Below are 20,698 nucleotides of genomic sequence, written 5' to 3' on the forward strand. Positions count from 1 at the left end.
ACTGGTGCCCCCTACCTCACAAGGCTGTTGTTGTTTTTTTAAATAAAGAGGATGCTCCCGACACTCAGCTGAGGGTTTTTTTGCATTAAAGAACCGGAAAGACAAATTCTACAGAAATGGAAGTTTGAAGGAATTCTTTGAACATACTAGACAGCAAATATAATGACAGTCTTCCATAGTAATACACAATATAAACTTCCAACTTCTGTAAGCAATATTCTCTTAATCAGGTTAAAGAACTGGAAGCAGCACAAAGAACACAAGTTCCCTCAGAATATTTCTGCACTCTGTAATTGAGATTTATTATTTTTCTTCCATACATCATTACTTCCAACTTGTAAATATATATCTGATCTTTACAACTTGTTCTAAAAAATAGACAAATCAAAATGATCAAGTATTGTAAATAGAACATAATAAGGAAGCATAAATATGCAAATATTCATCTTTGAAATATCAAAAAATAATATTTACCTTAATAAAATACTCAAAAAGAGGCTTATATTTCTTCCCTTTAAGACTAATGCCTGGAAACCTGAAATATATTTTAAAACAGCATTAACTAACATATTTTATTAATAAAATGTTAGTAATGTTATTCATTATTATTTATAAACTGCTTTTTTAACCAGAAGACTGTTTAAAGGTGCAGAACATTATAAAACGCAGAAATACATAAATGTATAAAGCAATCAGAAATAATACTGCAGGAGATGACAACAGAAATAGACTCAAGCTAAAAATACAAAATAGCAGCCTTATAAATCCAAGAATAGACTATTTAGTTATTTATTCATATCTGAAACATTTATTAGCAGCTTACAATATAAATAAAAAGCAACAACAAAAAACACATAAAAGACCACAATTTAAAATCTCCAACTAGGAGTGCTGTATTTGGCCCATGCGGAAAGGGCCTAAGTTAGCCAAACGCAGACCTAAATAAAATTGTGTTCAACTGCCCCTGAGGACTGAAGGTGATAGAGCCAGGTGCACCTCCCTGAAGAGGTTGTTCCATAATCATGAAGTTACTACTGAAAAGGTTCTCTCTTGTGTGTTGACCAGATGAGCTTCTTTGATTGGTGAGACAGGTGCCTTGGAGTGCTTTTCCCCAGCTCCAGGTAAGTATGCATGGGTGGGTTAACCACAGAAAGCTTTCCTGCAACTAACTAGAATCCTAAACTAGAATTTTAGACAAATTTATAAACCAATTAAGCATCAGGAAAACATCTAGTTCAGTGATGGCGAACCTTTTTGAGACCGAGTGCCCAAATTGCAACCCAAAACCCACTTATTTATCGCAAAGGGCCAACACGGCAATTTAACCTGAATACTGAGGTTTTAGTTTAGAAAAAACAGTTGACTCCGAGGTGTGTGTTACTCGGGAGTAAGCTTGGTGGTAGTCGGTGGTTTTGCTTTGAAGCAACCATGCAACTCTTCCAACGGGTGAATCACAATCCTAGAGGAGGGTTTACTTAGAAGCAAGCTCCATTGCCAGCAACCGAGCTTACTCCCAGGTAAAGGATCACACTTTAGTTCTTCACATGAAAATCAGTGGGCTTAACAGGGTTACCTGCACTGTTTCCCCAAAACTAGGTCTCTGGTTTAATGCTAATAATCGAGCCCAGCGGCCCAGGCCAGCCTAGATGTGTGTGGTGGGAACGACTCTGTTTGTGCGTGCCCACAGAGAGGGCTCTGAGTGCCACCTCTGGCACCCGTGCCATAGGTTCGCCACCACTGATCTAGTTGATGGTTACACTTATGCTTGTACATCATTGGCAACCAGAATTAGTGTTTAACACAATCAGAGCGTGAGTTGAAGGATAACAGAGGAAAATGCATATGAGTCCAGCAACAAGTTAGGTTCGTGCTCATTTTTCTGCTTACATATGAATGCAGCCTTTACCTCACAATGAAATATTGCCGTTAATTCCTATTAGGGGGGGAAATAGTGTTCTTGGTGGCAGGGAATGGGCTAAAGATGTTGGAAAACTATCAAATGATATCTCTTTAATATTCTTATTACCATTTTCAAATTACAAATGAAATATCCCATTCAAACAGGACAAGGTCTCCATAGCTGCCCAAAAGGGCTTCATCAATGCAAATTTTGCAACTATAATGTACTGCTAAGGCAATGACTTTCAGTATTTCTTCAGAGAAAAGGTTCCAACACCCCTTAATCATCTTATCTTCTGTACATTTTTTATCTCTGCAATATCCTTTTTGAGATACAGCAATCAGAACTGTATTCAGTATTGCAAATGAGACCAAATGCTGCCATCAGTGACAGATTTAGAATTATAGATCCTTATTTTTCTACTCCTCTTTCAAATGTAATTTCATCACTTGTTACTTTTTCAGCAGAACCTGAAAAAAAACAAGTTGGTGCTTGCTAAAGATGAACCTTCAGAACCAGTGTCTAAGAAAATAAGAGCAGCCCTGATGGATGCCATCAGTGGTCCATCTATCCAGCATCCTTTCTCACACAGTGGTCAACTATGATCCGACAACAGGACTGGTGATCCAACAACAGGACACAGAGGCCAATGCCTTCCCGTGATGTTGCCTTCTGGCACTGAGATTCAGACGTTTACTGCCTCTGGAAATGGAGCTTTCCTGTAGTCACCATGGCTAGTAGTCACTGATAGACCTATCCTCCATGAGTCTGTATAATTCTCTTCCAAAGGCATCTATCACTGAGGCTATTACAGGGATTCCGGCTGTGAACGTGGTGGGCAGTCTATCATGTAACCCCTCAGTTGTCTCTTTTTTTAACTGCAAAGACCAGACTCTTCAGCCTTGTTGTTTTGTTGTTTTTCTCTGTTCTTTTTCCAGCTCTGTAATGTCCTCCTGGAGACACCGTGACCGGAATTGCACACAGTATTCCAAAGGAGGCTGCTGCACCATAGATTTATGCAAGGGCACTGAAATATCAGCTGTTTTATTTTCAACTCCTTCCCTAATAATCCTCAATATAGAATTGGCCATTTTCACTGCTGTAAAACAACTTTCATTGTTCAGACTCTGTTAGCATATAACTAAAACTGGGAATTTTGGTTCCAACATGCATCTTCGTACAGTTACCAATACTAAACTTCATCTGCAACACTGTTGCCTACCCACCCACTCACCCAATTTGTGGAGATCCTGATGGAACTTTTAAAAGTCACTCTTGGTTTTCACCTTCCTAAATTATTTTGTGTCACCTGAAAACTTGGCCCCTATACCACTTACCCTGAGTTCTAGATAATTTATGAAGACATCAAATGGGGCTGGCACCAATACCAATTCCTGTAGGGCCCCCATGCTGACTTACCTCCATTGTGAGAACTATCCATTTATTCCTACTCTTTGCTTACTGTCATTTACCCAATTTTTAATCCATAAGGGAACTCATTCTCTTACATGATGACTGCTAAGTTTACATGGAGTCTCTGGCAACATGCCTTATCAAAAGCCTTTTGAAAATCTAATTATATAATGTCTACCAAGTCATGTTTATCTACATTCTTGTTCACTTTACCAAAAAAACTCAAAAAGGTTGGTGAAGCTTCCCTTTGCAGAAGACATGTTGATTTCTCCTCAGGAGGCTTTGTTCTTTTATGTGCCTAATAGTTCTATCTCTGATTATAGTTTCTACTAATTTGCCAAGTGCAGATGTTAGGCTAACCAGCCTGTAATTTCCAGGTTCACCTATATTCCTTTTCAAAGTCAGTGTAATGTTTGTCCAGTCATCAGTTATAGTGGCTGAATTTAGTGATAAGCTATGTATGTTGGTTAGTAGATCAACAATCTCAGATTTGAATTCCCTAAGAACTCTCAGGTTTATGTCTTCAAGACCTGGAGACTTACTGTTTTTTATTTCCCCAAAAGGTCTAAAATTTTATGTCTTATCTCCTCAATTTGATCAGTTTTTCAAGCTCCCTTTCGGCAGTGTGGCATGGGCATACGCCCCACACTTTTCACAGTGAACAAAGAAGCATCTCTCCATCTTCCTTCATCAATCCATTTATTCCATAGACATTCAAAGGCCCAACAGCTTATCTGGATGGTTTCCTTCTCAGGATATATTTATGGAAATGTTTACTGTTTGTTGTGATGCTTTTAGTGATCTGCTTCGCAGGTTTGTCTTTTCACAACCTGCAGCAGCCAGTACCAAATTCTTTAGGAGACTGTAGCACTCACAAACACTACACCAAATCAAACATCTTTTGGTTCCCTTATCTCTTGAAAATTATTAGAAGATATGAAATTCAGACAATGTACATCAATATATCTACTTGCCTGTCAAGTATTACATATTCATTTTCAGATTTGTAGAGGGATACCAGCCTTGCTTCCATCAAAATGAAGATTTTCCCTGTATTTTTGTCTGGAAAAAAGTAAATATACTATGTCTGAACTCTCACAGAAAGAGAGATACGAACACACACAATTAATTACCAAGAATGTTATTATACCAAAAGAAGTACCTATATTACTTGTACTGTAACATCAAAAAGCAGAACAAGCTCTCAGGCAGGTTCACATGTAACACCAAACCACAATCTGGTGCTACAAGAATGGTCCTTAAAAGAAGCATAGGACTTGCACACATGATTTTGTCTTCCCTTATTTTCTCCACTCAGGCACCAAAAGCATATTTTTGTGTTTCTGGCAAACTACAACTATTGCCTCCTAACACGCAAGTAAGGCTTCCTGCCAACTGAATAAACCATATTACGAAACTGGAGAGTAAATAAGAATTTGGAATACTTGTTTTCAGAGATAGTGCAACTTACCAATGTTGAAGTCAGAGCACACCACAATTTGCAGAAAACTCTGCACATGAGAGGAAGGGTGAGGAGGCATCATGTAAAATAGCCTCGGGCTCCTTAGAACCCAACCATAGTTGGAAATTACATTTTGCAAAGGCTCAGTTCACATGGTTACACCACTGACATAGTCAATATTTTTAAAACCATAAGTTTGAGATTGCTCAGAAAACCAGATAAGCAGCTGTGACTAAAAATTCATATAAGTGGATTTATTACTGCATCTGAACTGACAAAACGTATTATGGATGCCACTCAACTTCCAAAGACTGCGAAACATGTAAGTGCTGAGGAGTGAAAGCACAGAAGGAAGCTTAGTTAGCACTCCCAATCACTGAGAACTCAGCTCTAGAGAATGGTTCCCTCTGCCAAGAGCTCTCAGGTAGACACACAGATTAGATTTTATGGTGCGGCTCCACTGGGCAGGTCACAATGAAAAATAAAATGAGACAAACAACAGAAATCATTAAAACATGTTTGTTTATAAGCAGAAGGAATACCTGTAAGAGTAAAGACAGTTCCCTTTTTAAAAGTAGACGGATCTACCCAAAGCCCATTCTTTTTACCTATCAAAAATCTGAACCCTTTTCCCAGTTCAAAATTTAAGTCTGATTGTTAAATTATTATTTTATAGTCTATATAGTCTGGCTTTTTCAAAAAGGTGCACAGTGGAGCATTTACTGCCCAATTTTTGGATGACAGCTACGTCTCCTGGTAATTTAACAACATGCCCAGCCATGTTACTCTAAACATCCATGCCTTCCTTCACAGTATGGGGCTAGCAGAGAGCACTTTTCCAGTAAGCATAAAAACTATTTCAAGACCACGAGTGCTTTCCAAATGTATCAGTCTTCACTATACAGAACAAAGAGAACATAATATCTTCCTTACAGTGGCAAGGTCCAGAAATTTTGATAACTGGGTGACAGGATAAAACACAAAGACTCCAAAATCATCTGATTAAATGCTGCTATTACCAGTATCCCAAGATAGTGTACTAGCCTGCAAATCAGATGAACACATATGCATTATTCATATTTTGTTTAAGGCACCAAAGGCAGATTAGCTGTGATCCGGGGAGATCTCCAGGTACTACCTGTTGGTTGGCAACCCAAATTCCTGAATGCATCTGACAGGCTTCCATGTTTTTGGCATTCCAGTCCCTTTAAAAGGAGAGCCTTTCCAAATGATTATTTTTGATGGCTTAGGAATGATCTCTGACTGTCTTTAAATGTATTCATAGATTTTAATTGTTTTATTTGATAGGTGTTTAAAACTACAGTGTAACCATTCTGAATGGGAAAAAAGCAGATGAGAGGAGAGGAAGAGAGCATTGAGCAGCAAGCAATGCTGAAGCAATAGTTAGACATCCTCAATGCACTTTGGAGAAAAGGCACAATCCTCATGTCATGTACAGTTTGCTATAGGATTAGCTAGATGTGAAAGCACAACTAATGTTACTTTGCTGTTGCTGAGAATTGCAGAGAGATATGGGATAGCTTCAAGAGACTCTTGGACCACATAGATGAGCAAAGTGGCATGGAAGATTTGCCCATTTTGTCTGAAGACAGCCACATTATGGTAATGTGCAATCCAAGAGTTAGTATGATGTCTGAACTGGTCCATAGAAATGATTACATCTTTACAAGAGAACACTGCCAAAGTTTTAATACTGAGCGCAGCAGACAATAAACTGAAAATCCAAATTCCCTAATAAGGATATTTTTTCCATTATCCTAATATCAGAAGGCAGCCTGGATCATCCTGGATAGGTAAATCAGAGGGCAACCCAATTAAATAAATCATAATGAACTAAACAAAAGCTACAGCAGTTTGAAGGGCAGGACTTATATAAGCATTGTGCTATCCCCTTCCTCCCTAGCTTTGTAAGATTTATTATGACAACATAAAGTTAGTTTCCATTACCACCGTTTTTTAAAAAATGAAGACAACAGAACAAATGTGCCAAGTTAAACAAGGTTTGCATTTAGCCACCTGCCCATTTGTGAAGAGCAAATGACTTCTGTCAGGCAAGTGAACTCATTATTCATGATGTCCTGGAACAGTTAGGACAATTAAAAATATATAGACTGATTAGAATGTTGCATACTGCAAGACTGAGTTAAATAGATAGGAATCTTTACTTTCATAATTAGTTCTGCGTTTTAGATTCATGCTGTAGAAAGCAGCAGCATGGCTAAAGAAAATAATCTGCTAGATCTCCGAAAGCTATTAAGTGTTCTTTTCTTGCTAATCGGCGTATCACATCACATAGGCTGCACAAATTTACAATCTTAACTCATTCTGATATCCTTAAAAATCAAAACAGCATAATGACCATTTATGTCAAAGTGCAGAGACATCTTTACAGCAAATGTCATACCATACTCAAGTGTTTACTGCGCTTAAACGTAAACTTCTCTGGTTTTACTGCAACTATCTCCAAAATAGGTTTGTGATTTCACTCAATTTATTCATGTTAGCATATGTAAGCACACTTCTGTCACCTTAAAATAAAACAGTTCCTATAAGTTTAGAGAAATCAAGTTGCTCTCTTCTACTTATACAGAGCATGAATAAACACGGGTTTACAGATCCTGGCACACAAATCTATCCTTTTTATAGGATAGCAATAAATCATGAGAGCAAACTATATGCAAAAGTTATGAAGTGAACTACAGATGCAATAAAGTCATGCATTCAAAAGTTCAATGAATGGATGTCAGCAGCACCAAAGATGCTCCTCACATAGTTCAGAGAGGTGAGTATGGGCCAATTCTAAAGCATGATTTCAGGTTAAATATTACCTACTCTGTTTAAACAGGGAGAGAACAACAAGGAGGAACTCTGCCTGAAGTCTTAGAGAGCTGCTTCCACTCACATTGGACAATACTGACCTTGATATATCAGTGGTCCATTTCAGTATAAGAAAGCATCATGGTTACCATCCAGGCCATATGTGTATGCAACAGAGTGCTATTTGGTCTATGGCTGCCCTTCTTCTAAAGCTGATTACACCATTGCCTCAAAGAAATGCCCCCCAGCAACCCACAGGAGTTATCCTTGACCTCTGGTAAGAGACCTTCTCAGCACTTAATTCTCAGCAGATATACCAGGGATCAAACCTAATAACTTGTAAGGCAAAGTGCATGTTTATCATTGAACAATGATCCCTAAACTTTAGAACCAATGACTATAAAATGCAGGCAATGGCCTAGAGAGAAGACTGCCATTTGGGGTTAGCCTAGTGACATGAAGTTGTGAGTATAACATTTGTACACACTAGAACTACGTATATCACATCATGGTTTGCACTTGCCTTTCACCTTCACATACTGCAATTCTGAATTAACACAGAGAGCCAAGTTGCTAGGCAGAGTCCAAGGGGTTGTTGTCCAAGCAACAAGAGAGATGCTTTCGTCTTCTTCAAGTGGAAAGCTAACAATGACTGAAGGGTCTTGCACATCCTTAAAACAAAACATTAAAAGGGTCAAAGTCACACAGAAAATTAACTTCTTTAATGCATTAGCGAATAAACACAAAAAGCAAAATAATAACTATTATGATTACTAATTATTATTATTACTACTACCACCATTACAGCCAGCAACATTCTCATCACTTACAGATAAGAATGATTTATGCAAAGGTAACAACAACATAGCAGCAAATATATTTATATTATCTTGCTGAACACCTTAACTAATAGCTGGAATAAATGAATAGACAGAAGTTATTCATCTCAGTACAGAACATTTTAACCAAAGACTTGAGATTTCCTATGGATTTATTTAAACAGCAAGGTTGAGACCAAAACATCCCACTTATCTAAATTAGCATTTTTCACATAGAGCCAGTACAGATGTACAAACAGAAGGGAGACTGCATACAGCCATAATAGTTCATGTCAATTCTAATCAAATCCCAAACTTTGCTCAAGGCCAGTATAATTCAGATAGGCATCAAACAATTCACATTGCAAAACATTCAGCAATTCCCTTTTATTTGAACAGAGCTGCTGCAAATTTTACCACTTTCAAGCCTACAGTCAACGTGAGTCTGAGATCATAAAGGCAATATATATTTTACTACAATGTTCCTAACTTTATCCCATATACAAATAGATTTCCCATTTCATGACACATATAACTTTCCTGAGAAAGAACCACCTCCTTCCCTATACAGTCTTGTTTCCCCATACAGTCTTGCTTTAATAATAATTAAATTATTATTTTTCTGCTGCCACACAATTAGTTGTTCCCTAGAACTAGATGTCCTTCATCTATTCTGATTACAGGGATTTTTTTAAAAAAAGAACTAAGTTCAGTCTCTACAGAAGCAATATTGTTTTTCTTCCAGTGCACATAATGGATTTGCTTTTCTTCCTACTTCAGGTTAATTATGCATCAATATTTGCAACACTGAAATGTCATTTTTATACAAACAGAAACTCAGGTATTTCTTTCCCTCAAAACTCCACCTAACGTACTTATTTAAAACATTTAAAACATTTAAATAAGTTGCATTAGTCTCCCCATCATCTCCCTACCCAAATATACCAAGCCTGTCAGGAGATGCTTTTTCATGTCTCTACCTAATCATGAACGCAGTAATCTTGATCTCTAGAAAACTAGATGGAATCAGAAAAGACATTTACACAGACCTACCCACATGCTAAATCAGCTATGTGGCTTTCTGCAGCAAATCTTGATGGAAGGATGGTGGTGAATAATTTATAAAAGGAAACACTATCAGAATCACCTCAGTGAAGTGGACCCTGCAATCAATCAGGCAATGACTTTCTCACATTCCCCTTACCCCCACACTCCATTCTGATCAGGGAAATTTATTTCTGGGGTTGCAGGACTCATGTAGTCCAATAACCACAAGGGGTGAGAGGAAGCAGGAAATCACAATTTCTGCCTGTTTTCTGTCAGTGCAGCTGAAAAGACAGGGAGGGAAATCCTTATGCTCAAGGGATCTGACCCTCTGAATCATCCGGCTCCATGTAGGTAACAGCAGTACAATCAGGTGGCCCACAGATACCCACCCTTCACAGAATCCAAGTGTGTCGAGAACTCAGCAGAAAAGCAGTGAAATGGAGCCACACATAGAAAAAAGGAAGAGCATTTCCCAAGTATGCAACAAATATGCCCTTGCAAATTTTATTGGGTGGTGGTGGAGAGGATTGGAATAAAATACTTCCAAAAATAGACTGAAGAAGACAAGGCAATTCCTTGTTATCAAGGAGGTACAGAATATGAAGGAAGGTGAGTGCTAGCTGAAGAACAAACATGCAGAAAACAAAGCAAGGAGAGAAAACTAGGTTAGTCAAGCCCCTGAGAGCTTACAGTACTGAGGGAGGAGGAGATTTAGGGTGGAAGAGAGACTTCCCAGCTGGTAGCTATCTACCCCTACAGTTATTAAACTCCATGTGGACTAGCACCTGAACATCTTATGCTGGATACCTAGCCTTCAGAGTAAGATAACATAAATTATATTCATCAGGCCAAAATCTGAATTAGTTATTATACAAGATGGAGTAGTTGGCAAGTTTTTCTCAAGTGTTATTTCAATGTGCTTAATCAGTGATTCACTGAGATGAACACATAGTGTGAGGCCTCTTAACTATTCTTCAGCAAGCCTTGATGTTATGTCTGTATCAGCCTTCTGTGGCCAAATAAAAGGGAGATGCACAGAACAGTTCAGATCCAGAGAAGTAATGATTAGCCCAGTCTGTACATGTAAATACACTGTAGAGCACCCTGAAGTATATTGGCAAGCCTAGACATCACCCTAACAAGTGTACTTAACCCTTTCGAGCAAAAAGCATAGATGAGTTGTACAAACAAACCTACATACCTTATAATTCTGGTGAGATTCAAAGTTAGAAAGGGGTGTGTTGCATGCTGTTGAGAAAGGCATGACTTTAACTCCTCTGTATACCAGTCCTTTGTCATATAGCTGTTTAAAAACCCACCTGAAAAGAATATAATGTATTCATTTAAACAGAGCAGGAAATTTTTTAGAACGAAAGAATGTTAATGAAAAGAGTCTGAAAACAGAAATAAATTACACCATTGTTTAGCACACATAGAAAAGACACAGCCTCTGTCGAAAGCCAGGTCCCCCTCCCCTTGTGGGGTATTATATGGTGAATATCTTTTTAAGCGCATCTTGGACTTTACTGACAATTACAAGCACTTCCAACACAGAAAAGAACATCCAGGAGCAACAATTCAGGTGATCAAGCAGATGAAGCAAGAACTCTCATAATTGTTTATTTCACAATTTACGCATCAGCCTAAACAGGTCTGTGTGTGCATACCTACCAGCAGAGTATTCTGGCATCCAAAGAGAAATTGTAAAATGCCACACAACTGCTATTGACTCTGGTGCCTATTCCTCATTCATCCTGCCAAGCTCACAGAGTTGTCCTGGCCAATCACTCCCTTCGTGCCTCTCCCCTGAACCCTGGAGATAACACCTGCCCTTTTGCACAGATTATCGACACAGCTTCATTTGTCCTTAAACTCAACTCTTCCTATCCAGTAGAAGCACGCACATCAAGATGCTCTGCTACCTACTGCTGAAATTAAAATGTTGTCAAGTAGGCATCGAAGATCACTTAGTGCTAAAGACATCCTTTACTTCCCACAAGGGCTTTACACTAAACCATTAAGTCTTCACTTCCACAACGCCTAAGCTAAAAAAAGGTAAGAACACACACCAGAATGGCTTTTACTGTTGGTATACATTTAAAAGGATCATTCAATTATTACAACAAATGCATAAGAACAGAGCAGTGTGCTATTCTTGACAAGAAATTAGAGCCTCCAAAAGCCTTTTACAGACCAAAGTTGATTTCTACAGTCAATTAGAATGGATGCACTTTAATGTGAACATGAAAAATCAAGACTTCTTATTTGTTTTCCAAACAGAAGTTTTTATTAGACCAGTAATCCAAATCTCTTGTGTGAATGTAGAATTTCAAAAACCTCCCAGTAGCGAAGCTGGTAAGCTAAATTCAGTCAACAATTCCCTCTTGTGGAATTTTCTTCAAATGCAGGTAAAGAGCTCCTTTTTTTCCTGTCAGAATCTTAATTGTGTAACATCAACAGAACGAAGCAATTCAGCACTGCAAGAATCAGTAAGCTACTTGCTGGCAGAGACAAAGAAATTTACTACAGGACTGTCTGCCAGACATAAGAAATATAAGTTAATAAATAGCAGCAAGAACTTAAATATTTATACTGCATTTGATCATTTCCACAACACTAAAATTCAACTATGCAATCCCAACACAGAATAGCAGCACCTTTTAGCGAGATATCAGACTGTATACAAGAAGTGGGATTTCTCACAGATCTCAGCTTATTTTAATATGCAAGCTCATATTCCTGCAGTTCAGCCCAAGTAACTATAAACCAAGGCTGGCATACACAATAACCACTCCAACAGAATTCAATGGCGTTTTGAGTTTTTACTTGAACACCAAACATCCATACCATCTTTTGGAGGTCCAAGGACATAGGTAAGGGGGGGGGGGTGTTTCTTGGATTCACACCCCCCATTGAATGTCTGAAGCTCCGCCCCCCCATTTGTGGGTTTTTGTATTTTTAAAGTGTGGTTTCAGTTTTTGGCCTGCAGGGGGCGCAGTTTTTAGGCTAGCGGCACCAACATTTCAGGCTATCATCAGGTGACACTCCTGATGATACCAGCCAAGTTTGGTGAGGTTTGGTTCAGGGGGTACAAAGTTATGGACTCCCAAAGCAGGTGAATCCATCCCCCATTGTTTCCAATGGAAGCTAATAGTAGATGGGTCTACCCATTTGAGGGTCCATATCTTTGGATCTCCTGAATCAAACTTCACTAAACCTGGGTGGTATCGTCAGGATAGTCTGCTGCTGATACCACCCCAGTTTGCTGAAGGTTGGTCCAGCGGGTACAAAGTTATGGACTCCCAAAGCGGGCGCCTCCATCCCCCATTGTTTCCAATGGAAGCTATTAGGAGATGGGGGCTACACCTTTGAGAGTCCATAATTTTGGACTCTCCCTGAACCAAACTTCACCAAACCTGGGTAGTATCATCAGGAGAGTCTCCCAAAGATACCCTGAAAGTTTGGTGCTGCTAGCTTAACAATTGTACTCCTGACAGCTGGCACCCCCAAATTTTCCCAGATTCTCTTTTTAAATCCACCCCCTTCGGCATGAATTTAAAGGGAGAATCTGAGGTCCCCAGTTTAAACATTGAAAGTGATGTTGTTTCAGGGTGGGGGATAATCCACTCCAAAACAACATCACTTTCAATATTGTTTTATCTGGGGACCTCAGAGTCTCCCTTTAAGGTGGATTTAAAAGAAGAATTTGTGCTCCCTAATTTAAACACCATTGAAAGTGATGCTGTTTGGGGGTGGATTCCAGCATCACAGCAGTGGCCAATGGGGGGGGGGTGCACAAACCTCACATTTTGCACTCCGTTTTCCCTAGCTACCCCTCTGCCTGGAGGGGAGAGAGAAGGGACTGCTGGCTGCCAGCTGGGAGCCCAGCTGGTGGGGGAGGTGGGGCGGGCGGGTCACGGGAGTCTGCCATCCCTTGCCTCAGAGAGCTGCTTTTAGAAGCACTTAGGCTGGGGGTGGGGCTTGGGGAGGTGTGGCCATGCCCCCAGAGGCAGGTGGGGGCGTGGCCTCGTCCCCGAACCCCCGTCCCATAAAAAATCTATACCTATGTCAGTGTGGAGGTCCCTTCAGTTCCAAAAGAAATTTTCCCTTGTGATTGGGGCAGGGAATTGATGGGAGAGAAAAATTCTACTTGAGAAATACAGCAAGAGCCCCTCGTACATATGAGCGAGTGTTCCAGCTGTTTGAATAATGGCTCAAATTCTTTATTCATAAATATTTATTTAAAACTCCAGAAATCTTTTGGGTCTCAAACTCAAATCTAACTCTTCTACTGTAGACCAACATGGCTAACCTATGTACCATCACCAGAATAAAAACAGACAGGTATGTTGCCCAGGGAAGGAAAGTCTGCAGAGAAGAGTTGCATGGACTGTGGAGTATGAGATCAGAACCACAGAATGATGGATGCATCCATAACCAAAAACATTTATCCAAGGGAAAGATCAAGTTATTTCCAGAAGAGCAAATCAAAACCTCTTTTTTCTAAATGTTAGATTCTGGGGACCCAAAAACAAACAGAAACAAAAATACCCAAAGTCTCAAAAAAGGGGGAAAAAAAACCAATTAATTACAGTAGCCACACAATTTCCAACATTAAGAATATTGGACTATTCAAAAAATACAACTCATAATAATGATCCTATAATTACGATATAATCTTATAATGTTGTGAATTATTTTTTAAGTTATCCAATAGTTTTTAAATAATCCAATATTGTTAATTATCTATGTACGTGCTTTGTGTAAATGTGAATGCTTTATTTCAAATGTGTATACCCCAAATTTTCTTTGCAGTTCAAGGTCGCTTCAGTACTCAGGTGCAATATATTATGCATACATATTCCAATATTTATTTATTGTATGAGCTTAGGTGCGTCTTATTTTGAGTTTCTCTAATTCTCTATTTCCATTCTGTAGCATTTGTCTACCTGTTTTCTGTGTTTTTAAGATGTTTGCCTGGGGACACCTTTTGCTTTTATATTGTTTTTCTGAAACATCTGCCTGACTGCTATTGGAAGCAGACTGGAGTACTAGATGCTGCCTTTGGAAATTTTCCATTGCCATGTTTATAGGACCGAAATAAACAATTATTTGCAAAAAGCGGCTAGCAATGTCAAAAAGCTTTTAAGGGGCTGAAAAACTTAAACTCTCAGCTACTGAACACAAAATGGTGTCACCGGCCAGATGGCATGCAAATCAATCAGAGCATTTATTTATACATTATTCTACACCAGGGGTCTGCAACTTGTGGCTCTCCAGATGTTCATGGACTACAATTCCCATCAGACCCTGCCAGGGCTGATAGGAATTGTAGTTCATGAACATTTGGAGAGCCACAGGTTGCAGACCCCTGTTCAACACAACACCTATTATTCAAACACCTTGTGAGTTAGGTAAGGCTTAGAGATTTCTGAGAGAATGATGACTTGCCCAAGGTCACCCAGCAGGCTTCATGTGTATGAGTGGGGTAACAAATCTGGTTCACTAGATTAAGAGTCCACTACTCGTGTGGATGAGTGGGGAATCAAATCCAGTTCTCCGGATTATAGTCCACTGCTCTTAACCACTACTCCATGCTGGGTCTCTCATTACACCATCACCATAGATCTCATAGATCCTGTGACATTTTGAATATAATCCAAGGTGCTAGATTTTACTCATAAAGTATGAACTATACAATGAATTTCTCTAGGTACTGTTTTTCGTATTTAAATGAAACTACTCATTCCACCCAATGGCCTATAGCAGTCTCACACTAATAAAGTTAAAAGCAATCCTAATAATCAGATTCCAGACTAAGATTCATTAATTCATATTATTATATCTTGCTACCGCATAGGGGGCGGGGCAGGGAGAGGAGGCTTAATTACAGTCAAAGTGGCCTTGTATTTAATACCTTCTAGGAGCACTTCCAATTTCTTGCTAATAAATATATTTGCCCTCCCTTGAAGAAGGAGAAAAATCCATACTTCTCTTATATCAGAATAAAAAACACATTCCAAAAGATAATGCTACAACTTTTGATGCTTAAGAATGCAGAGAATGCCACTGACTACTCCATCTGTGTATAATCTCTACAACAAGTGAACACACAAGTGAGACTAGGAATCCTTGAGTGTTCCTGCAAAAATCAGAAGCTTCATCCACTACCTAAGTGACAATATAGTCATCAAAAAGCTGGCAACACTATGGCTCTACTATTTAAAGAAATACTGCCCCTAATGTTAAGGACAAACAAGCATTAACCAGTGGTTAAGGACAAATACTGGAAAGAGCTGCTACCTTCATATTGCTTTGTGGGTTTCTTGGAGGGTCTTCAACAGACTAGACAGATTTGCAAGACCAATCTCATTTTATGGTCTGATTGAGTTTGTAAAAGGTAAACTGTATGTGATCATTATACTCTAGCATCAAAAAATGACAACACTTTAAATGATACTTAGATTCACACTGTTTGGATTGGAGCAAAAAGCAAATACCAATATTTGTTTTAGACATTTTTTGTTTGTTCCTGCAGGTTAGATCCTTACAGACCAGAAGAAACCCAGGCTACCAGAAAATTCTGCTGGCAGTTCAGCATTCCCAGTAATAAAACCCAGAACTCAGTGATCCCCATTTGTAAAATGGAAGTGATTGTGATATACAAAATATTCTATTTATGGTTTATTTGTGCTGGAGCAAATAACATCTCTTAACCTCAGTAATCTTCATCTGCAAAATGGAACTAATGCTTTTTAGAGTGCACACCAAGAGAATAGACACTTAACTTCTTGACAAACAGTGTGTTTTGGCTCCTTTTTGTAGCATATTTACAATATGGATTCTGCTGATGATACACCTGGCCCACAATTATCTGTCAGATCATATCTGGGCTTCTGAAGACTACTCCACACTTCTACTGGAAACTTGTGAACGGCAGCATCCTCATTTTCACTTTTTAAATTCTGGAAGGTATGTACTTCCTAACAAGTCCTTAAGAATTATAGTAAGCATGTGTGTTGTTGGACAGTTGCAGCCAACTACATACATCAAAAGTGAATTCTAAAAGTACACTTACCACACAGATTCCATGAACTCTGGATACAGTGTTTTATAGTCATTGTCAAAGTCAATCCACCGGCCAAGCCTTGTAACACTGACCTGCAAAGAAATTAAATCTTACTTTAGAAGCAACTCAGTAAAAACAACAGATCATAAATTATGTCTTGTTGTAGCAAGGGAGAGCAAAAGGAGACTCTATTCTAGCATGATGGTTTGGTAAATTCAGCCCTTTGCCTTTTTCAGGAATTATCTTTGTTCTGGGAAAACCAGGTAAAAGTAAAGATAGACCCCTGTGGAAGCATCAGATCATTACTGACCTATAGGGTGACATCACATCACAATATTTACTAGGCAGACAATGTTTACAGGATAATTTTCCACTGCTTTGCCCAGTCATGTACACTTTATTCTCTACCAGCTGGGAACTCATTTTATCAGTCTCAGAAAAATGGAAGGCTGAGTCAACCTGGAGCTAGTTACCTGAAACCAACTTCCCTCAGGCTTGAACTCAGGCCATGAGCAAAGCTTTGACTGCAGTACTGCAGCTTCCCACTCTGCACCATGGGACTCTTCTCTGGAAGAACTACAAGCAAGCAGAATATAGTCCACAAGCTACACACAGCTTGAAGAATCATATAATGCCAACAGCCTGTTAGCCTTCCCCTAGCCATAGCAGCAAATGTATAAGACTTCATTTACACATTGAGGCGAAAGTCAAAGTAAAATGGCATCTATTTCCGGGGCTGAGAAAAAAAGCACCACATAACACTACCATAGCAACCTGCTTTTCAGAGCTCCATCTTATTCCTATAATTAACAGTTGTAGCACAACAATAATAAACCCTGAAGGTCCATATTCTCGGTTGACTGGATTGTTTACACCTACAACAGTTTGCCTCTGTTGACTGGACAGGTTGCCCCTCCTAACAGTAGGGGCTGTTCAACAGTGGAGTACACTGCCTCGGGGGAGGCACACAATCTCTTTTAGAGATTTTTAAACAGAGCCTGGATGGTCTTCTGTCAAGGGTGCTTTGACTGTGTATTCCTGAATGACATGGCTTGATGGCCCTTGTGACCTCTTCCAACTCTACAATTCCACAATATGTCAATGCATATATTCACACAGTGTTTGGTATTTTGAGAGGACAAGGAAAGGCACCTGTTCTACTGCTGCTTATCAGGTAAGGCTAAAGATTTGTAAGACTGGGGCTTGTTTTTCACAGCGACATGCCATATTATGCCACATCACAAATCATTTTTTCAAACTGAAGAGAACGGTGAGATGGCACAGGAGTCCACTATTCAAAATTTCCAAGATATTGCAAGCTTTTGGATCTCTACCAATACACACACAGAAGCGTAGAGAAATACCTTTGTCACAAATAATCTGGTGGATGGGAACAAGTCCAAACTTGTGGCTTATTAAATAGCTTTACTTACTTTCCATTCTTGTGAATATCTCATCACAATTCCTCTGCAATGGTTGTTATATTCAGCTATTCCCATTTTTGCCACATCTTCAGGACCTTTGATCCCTAATGCTTTGTCAATTTCATATTCCTGAAATGAGCAAAAGGTGTTATAAAGCTCATGAATTGCTTACACTTCTAAAAATACAGCCCTAGTAACTGGGGGAAAAGTCATGTTTCAACCATGTAGCAACAGTGTACCCAGCTTAGGCCTTCAATATTAATGAATAAGAATAGTCTATTCTAATCAGTGGATTTGTTCACAGCCAGAAGGTAAATATTCTGATATAAACACTTCCCCTCATATTTTTAAACAGTTTTTGAACATATCCACAGTCCTTGGGGGGATGCTCTTTGGCACAGAATGTGCCTTTAAGATAGTCTATTCCTTCCCAAAACTGGAAAGGCAAAGAAAGATGAACAAATGAATCCAGGAAAGAGTTAAAACTTAGAAATACTAGAGAAAATAGGGACAGCAAGATTGACAGAAGTGATACTAATCATAGTGCAAAATGAGCATGTAAAGAGGCCCACAGAACGAACTTGAAAGTAGAAATGGAAACATTTGCTATTTTACAAATATAAAAAGACCCAGACACCAAACAGTAAGTTGTCATAGAAAACAGTTTCATGGCCTAACATTTTACTCCACCTACAGAAACCCAGTGCAACCAGTGGCCAGCATAGCACGCGCACGCACGCGCATGCCTGTGTGTGCATAAACACCCTGATCTCCCCCCCCCCCCCGGAAAAAATGCAATACAAATGGTCAAAGATGTCTGAAGCATCCACCTGTCAAAACCATCTGTCAAAAGTCATCCAGATGTCCTCAACCAAAGCCAGAGCCTTTTTAGAGCCAGCCTTGGCCTGGTAGAACCCTCTATCTAGTGAGACCCGGCCCTGCAGAATGTGAGGCAGTTCCAAAGGACCTGTAAGATTGAGATGTTCTGCCAGGCCTATGGCAGAGGACAGCAAAAATTTTCATCTTGCTGACCCCATTTCCCTTCCCCTTGCTCACTTATTATTATGATATCCCTACTTTTAGTCTTTCAGTTTTGGCCCTTCCTTCTGATTGGGCAACCTGTTGTGTTTGACACCACTGACTTTTTATTATTTGTGGTTTTAATGTATTTATATTTATTTGTCATAACTGTTGCATTTTATTGGAAACTGCCCTAAACCCAATTTGTCAGGAAAGGGTGGAGTAAAAATTGAACAAATAAATAAATATAATAAAACCCCACCCCTTCCAGGTTACTTAAACCTCCTGGAAAGGAGGGGGGCACATTGGCTAACTGGGTTCAAGAGGTAATTAATCCTTCCTTAACAGAGAGGGGGTGATCTCCCAGACTTGAAACAAAGCCTACATTGGATCCAAGAGACTTCAATAATTAAATGAACAAATGTTTCATTATTGAGCACAGTGACTGAACAGGTGCCAGTTGCACATATTGCAAGGTTTCCCTAAATGTTTAGATCTAGTTCAATTTGGTTTCAGGCTTGGTTATCTGATTGAATCAGCCTTAGTCAACCTGGTGGATGACTGTTGCTGGAAATGGCCAGAAAAAGTGACTCTGCTGATGCTCCTGGACCTCTCAGCAACTTCCAATACCATCAATCATGGTATCCATCTGGACTACTTATCTGGGCTGGGGCTGGGATACACCACTGTGATGGTTCTGGTCCTACCAGCAAGGTAGGTTTCAGAAGGTGGTGTTGGAGGACTGACACTTGGCCAAAGGCCAAGGGGACCCACAAGGTTCCACCTTGTGCTATATGCTCTTTAACATCTACATGAAACTGCTAGATTAGGTCCTTGAGAGATTTCACTAACTGAGCTTTCACTAACATATTCCTCCGGCTTGACGGAAGCTGAGCTTTCACTAACATATTCCTCCGGCTTGACGGAAGCAAATTTTTTGCTGTTCCTGCACTGCAGGGGGTTAGACTTGATGGCCCTTGGGGTCTCTTCCAACTCTATGATTCTAGGATATGTATGACACTCCATTTTACCTCACACTTCCAGCTGAGCCCAGGAAGGCTGCAGAAACCCTGAACTAGTGCCTAGAAGAAGTTTTAGAGTGGATGCAGGATAATAAACTGAAGCACAATACCATGAAGACAGAAGTACTACTGGTCGGCAGATGATCTGACCCGTGATTTAAGGTTTTATTCTTTGTGATGGTCTGCAGCTTGAAGGAACAGGTCCATATGCTAGGGGTGCTCCTGGACCAAGGCCTACTGCTGGATAAGTAAGAGGCAGTTGTGGCCAGGAGTTCTTTTTACCAGCTGGAAACTTCCGTTGATACAGAATGCTGCAGCCAGCATGCTGAACGGAGTGGGCTATGAGTCCATATCATTCCAGTCTTGGCCCATCTACACTGGCTTCCAATTTATTTCCAGGAACAATTCAAGGTGATGGTCTTGACCTTCGAAGGCCTATATGGTTTAGGATCAACAAACCGTATAAACCCCTAAGGATCCATGCAACCTCTGCAGTCACTTTCTAAGGCCCTTCTGAGGTTAGATGGGTGACAACTTGGGAGAGATCCTTCTCAGTCATGGCCCTAAAGCTTTGAAACTCTCTCCCCTGGGAGATCAGTCTGTCCCCTTTTGTCACTATCTGCCAGGAATTAAATACGTTATTGTTTTAGCTGGCATTCCCTCAGTGAGACCAATGTTTTAATGG

General features: G+C 39.6%; 1 protein-coding gene across 1 annotated transcript in view; it reads right to left on the bottom strand.

Moving 5' to 3' along the window:
* IARS1 (isoleucyl-tRNA synthetase 1) overlaps window positions 1-20,698 on the bottom strand; it is a 115,485-nt gene that overhangs the window by 88,094 nt on the left and 6,693 nt on the right. The window contains exons 4-9 of the mRNA XM_048488688.1: window positions 17,981-18,100; window positions 16,557-16,639; window positions 10,680-10,797; window positions 8,137-8,284; window positions 4,288-4,375; window positions 475-535 (exon numbers count right to left, since the gene is read on the bottom strand). Of these exons, the coding sequence (XP_048344645.1) occupies window positions 475-535; window positions 4,288-4,375; window positions 8,137-8,284; window positions 10,680-10,797; window positions 16,557-16,639; window positions 17,981-18,100 (618 nt within the window). The remainder of the gene's footprint in view (window positions 1-474; window positions 536-4,287; window positions 4,376-8,136; window positions 8,285-10,679; window positions 10,798-16,556; window positions 16,640-17,980; window positions 18,101-20,698) is intronic.

This window comes from Sphaerodactylus townsendi, linkage group LG03, assembly GCF_021028975.2.
Source record: "Sphaerodactylus townsendi isolate TG3544 linkage group LG03, MPM_Stown_v2.3, whole genome shotgun sequence".
In the NCBI taxonomy this organism is placed as follows: Eukaryota; Metazoa; Chordata; class Lepidosauria; order Squamata; family Sphaerodactylidae; genus Sphaerodactylus; species Sphaerodactylus townsendi.